Below are 11,391 nucleotides of genomic sequence, written 5' to 3'. Positions count from 1 at the left end.
TTTAATTTGTTATTTTTAATAAGTTAATTTTAAAACTTATTTTATATTTTAGTGATAATGTTTTAACTTTGAACTTGTGTATATTTGTATAATTTATTTTACAGACTTTAAATTAGTTGTGATCTCATCTGGTTTTCAAAATATTTCTACAGATCTGAGCAATGAACCAGGAAATTTCATTTTCAGTTATATCCAACCAAGTTAAGAAAAGATTCACATTGGTTCACAAAAGCTTACCAAGGAAACAAGCATATGCCATTGATGACATGACACTAGCCCAAATTGGCAAATTCATACTAAAACTTTATAGTATTCAATTTCAATATTCAACCAAAGGATTGAATAGTAAATAAAACTCATTACAATTGTTTGGCGATAACGAAAGGATGTAACTAATCAAAGGCAGCTTCGGGGCCAGACCAGACCCGAAGTCCAACCACGAGCATTTTCGCAGGTCGAGGTGGTTGCTCTATTCGGAGTAGTTAGTCTAATGTTACGCATCTGAATCCCTCTACATGGACGGCTCACACTGCACTCGAACTTCACTGCTTCCACTGTAGTTGATGTCCCTTTAATGTTGCTGTATCTCACGTTGCTCACTTCAACTCCGGAAGTCTGCATTTGTTCGATAAAGTGTTAATGGGCCAATAATGGTTAGTGGCGGAGAAAGATGGCCGTCACCGCCGGCGCCATTGACAGATTAGGTAACAGATCAAAATGGGTAACTTTAATATATATAGTCCAAATGTTAAGGACGGGTTGGATTGACCGGTCAACACCCTATTCTTGCATTTTTAAATGAAACCATTAAGAAGGCTGTTTAAAATATTTATTTAAACAGCCTTTAAAATGTAACAAATGAAAAAAAAAAAAAAAAAAAAAAAAAACATGTTTTGATGTTGATTTTCTTTTAGGTAAATGGGTTGAAATTTAATGTTGATATGTATACAAGATCTAGTGCATGATGAAAGTTGGCTCACCTGTCGCGGGCATCGATTACCTGGGCAGTATGTTTGATCGATGATGATCGGGTTATCGACTGCCCTCATTACAATGTTCCTGAACTCTACATTCTTTGCATAACTCTTGCTATCCCGTGCCCATGACTTGATCCGCACCCCGTTTTGTGTTTTCGAGAAAATCGCGTTTGTCACCGTCACATTTTGCACTCCGGCTTCGTTTAAACTGTTTCCCAAACTACCTATGCTGCAAATCCAAGATTCACGATTAGGGTATGCCTATTATAATAAAAACTGGTTACAACCTATGCTGCAAACACTTGGGGTGTCCCAGTGGTCACCAGCACCCGTTACAAATTGGTGTGGGCAGGTTCGAGCCCTGGTTCAACCAAAATGCCCACCTGGTAGGGTATTAACCGCCAGGCAGCGTTGCTGGGTCGCTAGCTTGGGAAGGGGGATCCCTTCCGCGGTCAGGGGTACCGTGCATCTAACCTTTATTATAATAAAAAAGATTGACGTTTTTTTTAATTGAAAATGCATCATTACAAATGGGTGGATTTTCGCGGTACGGTACCAGTAGTGCAAAAAGCCTTAATATGAATGCCGGTACTGATTTAGTTTGGTTGGTATTCGGTAAAAAATGCTCATCCCTAACATCAGTTGGAGATCTCACTTTGCACAACAAATTTTTTTTTTTGTCATTTTGCAATGCCTTGAAGTCGCTGTTTCATACGGCGACTTCACTAATCGTGTTCTGAGATATCTACTTCAACCACACATAAGGACAAAATTCTATACGCTTGTCAAATCTAGTAAGATTTGCTTCCTCTAAAAATCTAAAGTCGCTATTTCAAATAACGAAAGTCCCCCATTTGTCGTCATGTATTTTCAAAAGAACTTATTTATAAAAATCGAAAAAAGGTCATGCGTTAAGAGGAATTTATACGAGAAATTTATACCTAATACCATGGCCCGGGCCGCAAGCGATTTTCTCCATCCATATGTTTTTGGATCCGGGGCCTACTGCGATACAATCGTCCCCCGTCCTAAAAAGACTATTTCTGATGGTAACACCAGTTGATGATTGAATGATGATACCATCTGTATTCGGGCTACGACTCGGGGCAATAACGTTCAAATGTTCGAACAGGATATTGTTGCTGTTGCTTACGGTAAGATGAATCAGTTGACTGTATAGCGACTTGAGCCCGCTAACCACCACATTGCTTGACCATAGGAATGACATAGACTGCAAGCGGTTTGGACACGATTTAACATATTAATATCACCCTACTTAAAGAACCGGTAATTAACGCGCATTTAAACACTAATGTAATGCTTAGGGGTGTACTCGAGCTAAGCTGTTGTTGAGCTACCCGATATCAGCTCGATAGAGCTTGAATAGGCTCGATGAAAAAACATTATATTTAAATAACTATAATAACTTTTATTTTATATAAAAATATATAATTACACTATAAAAAATATTATTATACATTTTTTTGTTATATATAACATTATAATTATAATTATAAATTATATACGTATATGTAAAAATAAAATAATTTAATAAATAAAGCTCATCAAGCTTTAGAAAAATAGAGCTTGATTCAAGCTCGAGCTTAAATTCTTTTAAAGTGAACGAGCCGGGCTCAAGCTTATGCAGATGAAAGCTCGGCTCGACTACACTTGGACATATGTTATATATACTCACCCTTACTCCAGGTGGGCAACGACTACCGGACCTCCGACAAGCCCAGAACTTCGCACCTCTTGCATCGATGACACCACCATGAACCGTTAACCTCGAAACCTTAGAGAACAATATCCAGAACCCGGAGTTGCCCATGTCCCAATAGTTTGGTGGTGCAACAAGGGTGCCATCAATCCGAAACAAGATCCGGCTCCAGCATGGTCCACTAAACACAACTGGTTTAGTCATGTAAACCCCCCTTGGGATGTAAACCGTGCTCGAGCTCCTTGAAGCGCAGGCAGCCCTCCATGCCCTTACAAACGCCTGGCTCGAGTCTGTTCGACCGTCTGCTCTAGCTCCAAACCTAACCACATTGTAAGAAGCTGCATTGCAAGAAAATAGAAAGTACGAAAATACGAAGCAAATGCAAGCAGTTTTTAGGAGGTTGTTATTCATGGTGGCAAGTGGTAAAAAGAAATGTGAGTTAGTGAGATATAGATGTGGTGTTTATATACATATTATTATTCATAGAAATGTGAAGTGTGATTGAAGAAATATTAATGGGTTTTGTTTTAATAAGGAGTGATTGGGAAGCATGCAAATATGAATTGTTTATAGAGGCATCCCGTAAAGAATGCATCTAAGCCATAAATTCTATGCAGAAGGAAGACTATGAACACATGTATATATGTGAAGATATCAAGTATTGTACGGTATGAACGTGGTTTTGAATTTTGGACCTTAGCCATGTGACCAAGATGTTCTTAATTTTTAAAAAAATGTATGATAAGCATTCCTTCGTATAACTTGGAACATATCTCCACATGTCACGTTTACAAGCTTGAGGGTAGATGGGTATAGAATTCACGACTAATTTAACGTGTTAAAAGTGTCTAAGACCGGCTTCACTTTAGGTGCATCGTTAGTGTATGGATACACAACAAAAGTTCTAGACGGGAGTGGATTCATTAGAGGTGTTCATGGAATCGGTTTACTGGGATTTTATTAGTTCGTTTATCTTGTGTTGAGTTTTTTTTTTCATGTTAAACTAAATGGCGAAACCGAACTAAATGGAGTTTAGTTTGGAGAAACCCCAATTCGAATTCGGCTTGCGTGTTTTTATTCTTTCAACCTAAAAATCCGAATTCGAATTGGTTGGAAATATTATATAGATTTTCATAAAGTTGTACAATATTAAGCAGTGGCGGATCTAGAAAATCTTTATAGGGGCAACGTTTCAAAAAAAGGTAACGAAATCGAGAAAACTTTAATTTTTTCTAAAATTTACACTACCGACGGAGCGTTAAGGTCCACCCCTGATATTAAGCGTAGATGCTTGGCAATACTTATGAAAGTCAGAATATCAACAACCTTTCTTTCGCATAGTTTTGTGCACTCCTAATTTCTATTTCAAATCGACTATAAGGTTTAGCTAATCTAAAGATAGACCTTTTATACAACTAGGATTATCACACGAAATAAGTGCTAGTGACCGACTTGTGACCAATGAAATTAACGACCAGAATTTAAATCAGCCATGAATATGCGTCGTTATTTTTTATATTAAATAAGCATTATATTAAATTGTCTTCTATTTATAGATCAAGAATAATTAAAACTGATTGAATCCTAAATCGTAAACTGAAGATATAGAGCAGAAAGTATGTGTTTGCAAGAAAAAAAAAAAAAACTAGTTAATATTTTTTTTTTTTTTTTTGAACGGCAAATTTGGATCAATGACGGACCACTGGAGTATCATCGTGCCACCAGCAGAACCACCCGATCATATCCATCTCCACTAGGCAATAGTGCCTATACACCAATTCAGGAGGAAACCCAATAAATATGGGAAAAACCCCCTATGTGGGAATCGAACCCATGATCCATTGGTCATAAGTCTTTTCCCACCCCAAGATACCACTAGGCTATAATGCCATGGGTAAAAAAAAAAACTATTTCAAAAACTAGTTAATATTATTTCTAATAATGCTTTTCAACATTTGACATTAATAACAGGGCTAAAGATCGATCTAATTCTATTAAACTGCAGAATTTCTGACGTATGAGATTATGTAAGATTGATTGATGAGAGAAGATATGAAAAGAATCTAAAACATTAATGCACCTTAAAAATAGGCATCGAAATCGGCCAACACACCACCAATTTCGTATTTGAATCTCATGTGACTCCGCTGTGTATGGATCCTAATGTATAATCTATTTATTCAAATCAATATATGTATATAATATATTAAACTAATAAACTAATTTTGATATCATCTTTCAAACTATTGTACACAATTCGAAATTCCCTCTACTCTTCCCTTTTTCCCTCCAAACTATCTCAATTTGCAAGTATACAACACATAGTTAGGGACACCTTTATTATATTATAAAAACAGTCTTAAGTTGCGAATTATAAAAACTGTATAAATTGTCATACATTTTACTTTAAATATGTTACATGATAGATTTTACTATATAAATGTTTATACATTTTACCTTAAATATGTTATATGATGGATAAGGTGGATATGTCGTCTTATACATTTTACTGTAGAAATGTTTATACATTTTACTTTAAATATGTTATATGATGGATAAGGTCGGTATGTCGTCTTATACATTTTACTGTATAATTTTTTATACATTTTACTTTCAAAGTTTTTTTACTTAAAATTTGTTTTATGATAAAAATGTCCTACATATCAATATTAATCTTAGTTTTTTTCCTAAAACAATTATCCATTTTTAAAATGGGATGGTCCTAATTTACTATTTTTTTTTCTTAATTTACTTAAATTAAATCTCTGTCATAAATGCAAATTTTCCGTCTGAAATTGGGCTTTTTAACATATATGGACAACAAAGGTCGGACTACTAGACTATTTTTACAGACTTTTTTATATTTGGAGGAACTCTAAAGAGTTGTTGAATTCTTTTTAAGCCCCTAGAGAAAAATCTAGGATAATTTTTTATTTCCTATAACAAACTCGAACCAACAACCTTTTCATTTAAAATTAATATATTTTTTATTAAAAAAATTTAAGTAACCTATTCATTTAAAAAAGTATGTAGCATTGAAGTTTTGTAAATTAATTATATATGTTTGTTAACTATTTAGTATAACCAAGTTAAAATATTTATCATGTAAATTTATTTTTCATTATTCTTTTATTACTATCTACTTAAAAACTTTAAATAGAAAAGTGTCATCTTAACAAAATTCGTGTAAGCCCAAAATAAAATTATGTTTTTCATCGACTAAAATAGTTGAACCACAAAATGTATAATGGAAGAAGACGAAATCCGTGGTTGCGAGTGGGCTGGACTTGCTTATTTAAATAAGAAAGTGGGCTGACAAAATCCGTACTTATTTGATCTGCAGTGAAGGTGGGCTGAAAGTGTTAATTTAGTTAGTGGGTTTCGCAGAGCTGGGATATCACTCGAATTTATCTTTTGGAACTAGGCCTGTCAATTGATTAGATATTGATTCATATCCTATCCAATCCGAGCAATTTAAATCACTTATTGTATCATAAGAAATATCCACTAATCCATTAGTCAATCCAATTAATTATATGGATCGATCCATGATCCATCCAGATCGATTCATACTAATTAAAAAAAATAGAAAAAGAAAAATTTCTTTCAAAGCCTTCCAAATTAAAAAAAAAAGGTAGAAAAAGGAAAATTCTTTGAAAGCCTTCCAAAAAAATTCAAAAAAAAGTAAATAAATAAAAAAATTGTAAAAAATTTCTTTCAAAGCCTATTTGGAACATAAGGTGCTCCAAACGGTGCACAAATTGGGTTTTTATTAATACTCGGTTCCGGGTATGAAACCGGTTCCGGGTATGATCAGGTATTGGAAATCGGGTATTAAGAGAAACTGGGTAGGGTTCGGATACGGGTATTAAGGAGCAAAGTCATACCCTATGTACCCGGGTAGGGTATAATCGGGTTCGGGTATAACCGGGTATTGGAACCGGGTATGGGTTCGGGTATTAATACCCGATTTTAAAAATTATGTTTTTTTTTTATTTTACATAAAAATAAATGTGTTTAGACATTAAAATTGGTTTGTAAATTTAATTAAAAACAAATTACAATAACATGAATTCACTCAAATACAATTTTTTTTTTATAATATGCATTTAAAAAAAAACTTAAATATAAAAGTGGCAAAGTAAACATAAAAATATACCTTAAAATTCGGGTATTCTATCGGGTATAATTCAGGTACGGTTTCGGTTAAGGGTATTGAGTTCAAAATGTATACTCTATCCATACCCAATGGGTATGGGTATGGTTAAGGGTAGGGTCGGGTACGCTTACGGGTATACAATACCCGGGTACAAAAATAACCGGTTTTGGGTTTTTTATTGGGTCTGGTTCCGGGTACGGGTTTTTTTGTGCATCTCTACTCCAAACGACTTGTTTTTTGTTAATTGAAAGTTTAAATATCCAAATTGAAGCACCGTTTTCGTCGTTTGGAGTACCTTTTCGAGGTAAGTTTTACATTAATCGACTTGTATCGTCGTTCTGATCAAAAGTCCGAAAACATCTATTTGTAATTCGAATAAAAAGAACTTAACCCTGTTAATTTTTTTTTAACAGAGACTTGTGGAGGAAAAATAAGTGAAAAGTTGCACTAGCAAGGGGATTAGGGAGTATTCAAAAGTAGGATTGCCAATGACCAATAACGTCTCCTATGGATTATTACATGCCAATTAACAAGGGTAGAAAAACACGTAAATTAAACTTTAAAACACTACTCAGCTATAACTTTAAAACACTACTCAGCTATAACTTTCATTGTGTCACGTACTTTAAATACCAAACGTTGTAATATAAATGCAACAAAATGTGTATGATCGAGCATGATACATATAAAAAAAATTTCCCAAACTAACCAACTCCAATAAATCCTACTACTAAACAATCAATCATGATCAATGCAAAGCCAGGCGATTCAAATACAATTCTCTAGCCACGGGCTCATGCAACTCACTCACTCACTCTAAAAACAGCTTGTGGGCTTCATCACACCGGAAGTTGTTCCAGCGGCGTTAACGCAATATGCAGACGCTGGAAGCTGGTTTTTGAAGCTCAAATTCACGTCTCGCATCGTGATTCCCCTACATGGATACTTTTTGCTGCAATCAAACTTCACTGCTACTTTCGTGGCCGATGTCCCGTGCACATCTTGATACTTCACGTTACTTATTTTTACGCCAGAGACCTGTTACCGTTACCAAATTTAATCTCTTTTGAACCGAATTACATGAAAATCACAGGCGACTCGAGGGGGAGTAAAATAAACCAAGGGTTTTGGTCTACGATTTTATAAAAAAAAATTACATTAAGGGTTTATGGTTTATGAATATGCATATATATGGATGATGTAGGAATCATGTGATTTTTCTTTTATGAAAATGACCCAATTTTAATATATGCTTTCATCTCCCAAAAAAAAATTGAGGAAAAATAATCGCAATAGAATTCTTGCCATTTGGACCAAAATTATTGTCCGGGTGGCAAGAATTGTCCCCAGTCGGGTACCTATTGCGATGATGATGATATAGGAATCATAGGATAATTCTTTATGCAAAAAAAACCTTGTCTTAATATCCGTTTTGGGTCCCTAAAAATATTGAGTTGGCCTGATAAAGATAATGGGAAAGAGAAGCAATAGGTACCTGACGGGGACAATTCTTGCCACCCGGGCAATAATGCTGATCAATAACGATCGGGTTCTCTACATTGGTCATGACCGCGTTCTGGAACAAAACACCGTTAACAAACCCATTGCTCGGCCTCGCCCACGCCTTGATCCTTAACCCGTTATCGGTCCCTTTAAAAGTAACCCTTTTCACGGTCACATTCGACACGCCTTGTTCGTTTAAGTCCTTTCCTAAACTCCCAATGCTGTAAAGTATAACCATGCATTTGATCAATCAAATTATTATATAACTCGCTAGACATTCCTTTCGAATCAGGTTAAGTTTCAACGGTTTTGAGTTAATACCTGATGCCATGGCCCGGTCCACAAGCGACACCTTCGATCCATAAATTGGTTGCACCTGGACCGATGGATACACAGTCATCACCGGTGCTGATTTTGGAGTTCATAATGGTGACTCCAGTGGATAACTGCACGTGGATGCCGTCAGTGTTCGGGCTGTTCCACGGCGCCACCACGTTTGCCCCCACCACCCTCACGTTACGACAACCGTTTACGGCAATGTGGAACATTTGACTGTTCACTGAACTCAATCCGTACACTATAACATTGTTCGAGTTGGAAATCGCTAAACTCTGCACAATAATACACCAAATTAGACACACAAACAAACTTACTCTTATAATAACTCATTGGTTGGTGACAAATTACCAAAATAACCCCAAACACTATTCGTAACGTTTGGTTATAAATAGATAGATAATACAAAATTACGTTATATCAAAAAAATATACACATTTTTTTTTTGTCTAAAACCGTACAATTTAAACACCAAAACCGTAAAAACCAGTCGGTTTAGCCGACCGGACCAACTCGACCAGTTCGGCCCAAAATTTTCATCAAAACCGACCAAAACGAACCACAAACATGCCTAATGTGGGATGAAACATGACTTTATGCTATCTATCAATCAATAATTCATTACCGTGGCTCCATCAGGGCAGTTTCTTTTACCAGACGACTTACAAGCCCACAAACCCGCACCTTGAGCATCCAAGGTACCACCCACAATAGTCACCCCTTGAACACCATGAAAAAGCAGCCAATACTTAGCATTACCAAGAACAAAATAATTCGACGGAGCCACCAGGGTTCCATCAATGCGGACCGTAATGGCTCCGCTCCTACACGGGCCATTAAACTTTAGCCCACCAACCATGTACCTTCCTTTCGGAACGTACATGGTAGCCGCCTTGGTCGAGCCACATGCGCTCGACCAGGCAGCCATAAACGCCTTGGTTGCATCCGTTCTACCATTCGGTTTCGCACCCAAGTTCTTCACATTGTAAGTAACCGCGGTGGTTCTAGTGAACAAGACGGTTGCAATGATGGTGGTGAGTGTTAGAAAAATATGGTTAGACATATTTTTTGTTGTGTGAGGGATATGATGGGATGTGGGTGGGTTAGTGGGGGGGGGTATTTATGGGAGAGATTTTAGAGCTACCTTCTAACCGTTTTTAATTAGCAGTAATAAAAAGGCTTAATCGGTTAATAATTAAATGTTATATAAGTCAACTCACTCTTTACGATACGTATTTTCTGCTGCTGTGAATGTTTGTACCGTACTATCGGTTAAATTAAGTTGAAAATGAGAAGTAATGTGAGGAGATCATGGAGTGATCCGGAATTAACGGGCTGGGTGAACGTACAAACATGTCTTTGTCGTTGAGTTTAATACTAGAATTATTTTGGGATAATGTTGGATGATTCATTTCATGTGTTATGGAACAGTTTTGGTTTGAGGTTTTTTTAAGGAATTATGATTTATGCCCACAATTTTTATTATTCATTTCCGGTGTTATTGTGTTAATCTTTATCAGTGCTAAAGGAAGTTAAAATAATTTTGTTTGTGTTAGATAATACTTGATGAAAGTTATATGATTTGAGTGTGTTTTACAAGTATTTTTATCAGGTTAATTTTCATCAAGTTTTATATAACACAAAAAACATATAATTAAAGTCAAAGTTTATAAATAAAGACTTTGAAAATTCAAAATAGGACACTTTTAGTGGGACGGAGGTAGTATAAAATAACGATTATATATGAGATAAATAGAACGTCAATATGGGTGCAGAATCCGATCTCATATTAAATAACTTTACTTTATTACATTTTACCACCTAAACTCTAAATTTCTAACGTGTGAGAACAAATTTTCGTTTTCCCACATATATGGTCCTCTACTTTTTTTTATGACTATGTTTGATATGTTGTTATATACATTTATGAAGCTACAACTGTTTGATACAGATCCGTTTTTGCGATGTATAAATGAAGTTATTTGTTGGTTCGTGTTTAGTGCTTTGTTTTCCATCTTAACAAATAACAAATGAAGTAACAAAAGGATTAAAAAGGAAACTAATTTTGATAAAGAACGCGATCCCAAAATTACTCTGAGGGTTAAGCGTGAGAGGCTCGCTAAAGGTAGTAGCATCTAACTCATTCGAGAAGTGTTAGCATCATCATTCGCCCCTTCAAAGACATTACAACTTACAACAACATCATGAAATCCGATATTTTGATTCAAGAGTAATTGTATTATTCTGATAAATGATTTTCTTTTTGGGTGCTACTTTCTACACCCCCCTATTTACTTTTTTCACCCCCCCACCTTTCATATACTTACAGGTGGGGCCTGCGTGGGACCGACAGTTTCCCTCTCACAAGGGGGGTGTAATCAGGAAGGGTGGGGGGTGCGTATAGAATGAGCCTAAATTATATAGGCATTTTAATTGTTGACTTAGTCAACATGTGTTCATTTGAAGAAATACGTTAAGAGCAATAATTTAGATAGCGTTTGGTATGCATGAATAGAAGGTGAGGGTGAGGTTTGGTTACAAAGTTCATTTTTCCTAAAAAGTGTACAAAGTCATAAAACACCACAATTTCAGTCGTAAAACACAATCAAAACCCACAAATAACAGAGTGAAAATCACTAAAACACAATCTAAACCCTAACATTCATAAAAACTTCAAACACACTATCGTAAAACTA

The 11,391-nt window shown here is 35.6% G+C and overlaps 2 protein-coding genes across 2 annotated transcripts; both read right to left on the bottom strand.

The window, feature by feature from the left end:
* Window positions 1–220: 220 nt before the first annotated feature.
* LOC110878483 (polygalacturonase) lies at window positions 221–3,189 on the bottom strand. The gene is made up of 4 exons (XM_022126796.2): window positions 2,674–3,189; window positions 1,919–2,208; window positions 981–1,206; window positions 221–615 (listed from the first exon to the last, which is right to left on the bottom strand). Exons 1-4 carry the CDS (start codon window positions 3,106–3,108, stop codon window positions 397–399), a joined length of 1,170 nt encoding a protein of 389 aa, XP_021982488.1. The 5' UTR covers window positions 3,109–3,189; the 3' UTR covers window positions 221–396.
* Window positions 3,190–7,451: 4,262 nt separating this feature from the next.
* On the bottom strand, window positions 7,452–9,766 carry LOC110878491 (polygalacturonase). Its single transcript, XM_022126803.2, has 4 exons — window positions 9,321–9,766; window positions 8,681–8,970; window positions 8,352–8,580; window positions 7,452–7,894 (listed from the first exon to the last, which is right to left on the bottom strand). Exons 1-4 carry the CDS (start codon window positions 9,756–9,758, stop codon window positions 7,673–7,675), a joined length of 1,179 nt encoding a protein of 392 aa, XP_021982495.1. The 5' UTR covers window positions 9,759–9,766; the 3' UTR covers window positions 7,452–7,672.
* Window positions 9,767–11,391: the final 1,625 nt, after the last annotated feature.

The sequence above is a fragment of the Helianthus annuus genome, chromosome 1, assembly GCF_002127325.2.
Source record: "Helianthus annuus cultivar XRQ/B chromosome 1, HanXRQr2.0-SUNRISE, whole genome shotgun sequence".
NCBI lineage: Eukaryota > Viridiplantae > Streptophyta > Magnoliopsida > Asterales > Asteraceae > Helianthus > Helianthus annuus.
This window is presented reverse-complemented; position numbering and strand designations above follow the sequence as displayed.

What these genes read in the sequence shown, in the direction of transcription:
- LOC110878483 (XM_022126796.2), bottom strand. Translation starts at nt 3,108, where the DNA reads ATGAATAACAACCTCCTAAAAACTGCTTGCATTTGCTTCGTATTTTCG. An exon ending in GGCCCGGGCCATGGTATTAG is followed by an intron (nt 1,207 to 1,918) that starts GTATAAATTTCT and finishes TTGGATTTGCAG; the next exon opens with CATAGGTAGTTTGGGAAACA. An exon ending in GTAATCGATGCCCGCGACAG is followed by an intron (nt 616 to 980) that starts GTGAGCCAACTT and finishes GAACAAATGCAG; the next exon opens with ACTTCCGGAGTTGAAGTGAG.
- LOC110878491 (XM_022126803.2), bottom strand. Translation starts at nt 9,758, where the DNA reads ATGTCTAACCATATTTTTCTAACACTCACCACCATCATTGCAACCGTC. An exon ending in ACTGCCCTGATGGAGCCACG is followed by an intron (nt 8,971 to 9,320) that starts GTAATGAATTAT and finishes ATTATTGTGCAG; the next exon opens with AGTTTAGCGATTTCCAACTC. An exon ending in GCAAGAATTGTCCCCGTCAG is followed by an intron (nt 7,895 to 8,351) that starts GTACCTATTGCT and finishes TAACGGTAACAG; the next exon opens with GTCTCTGGCGTAAAAATAAG.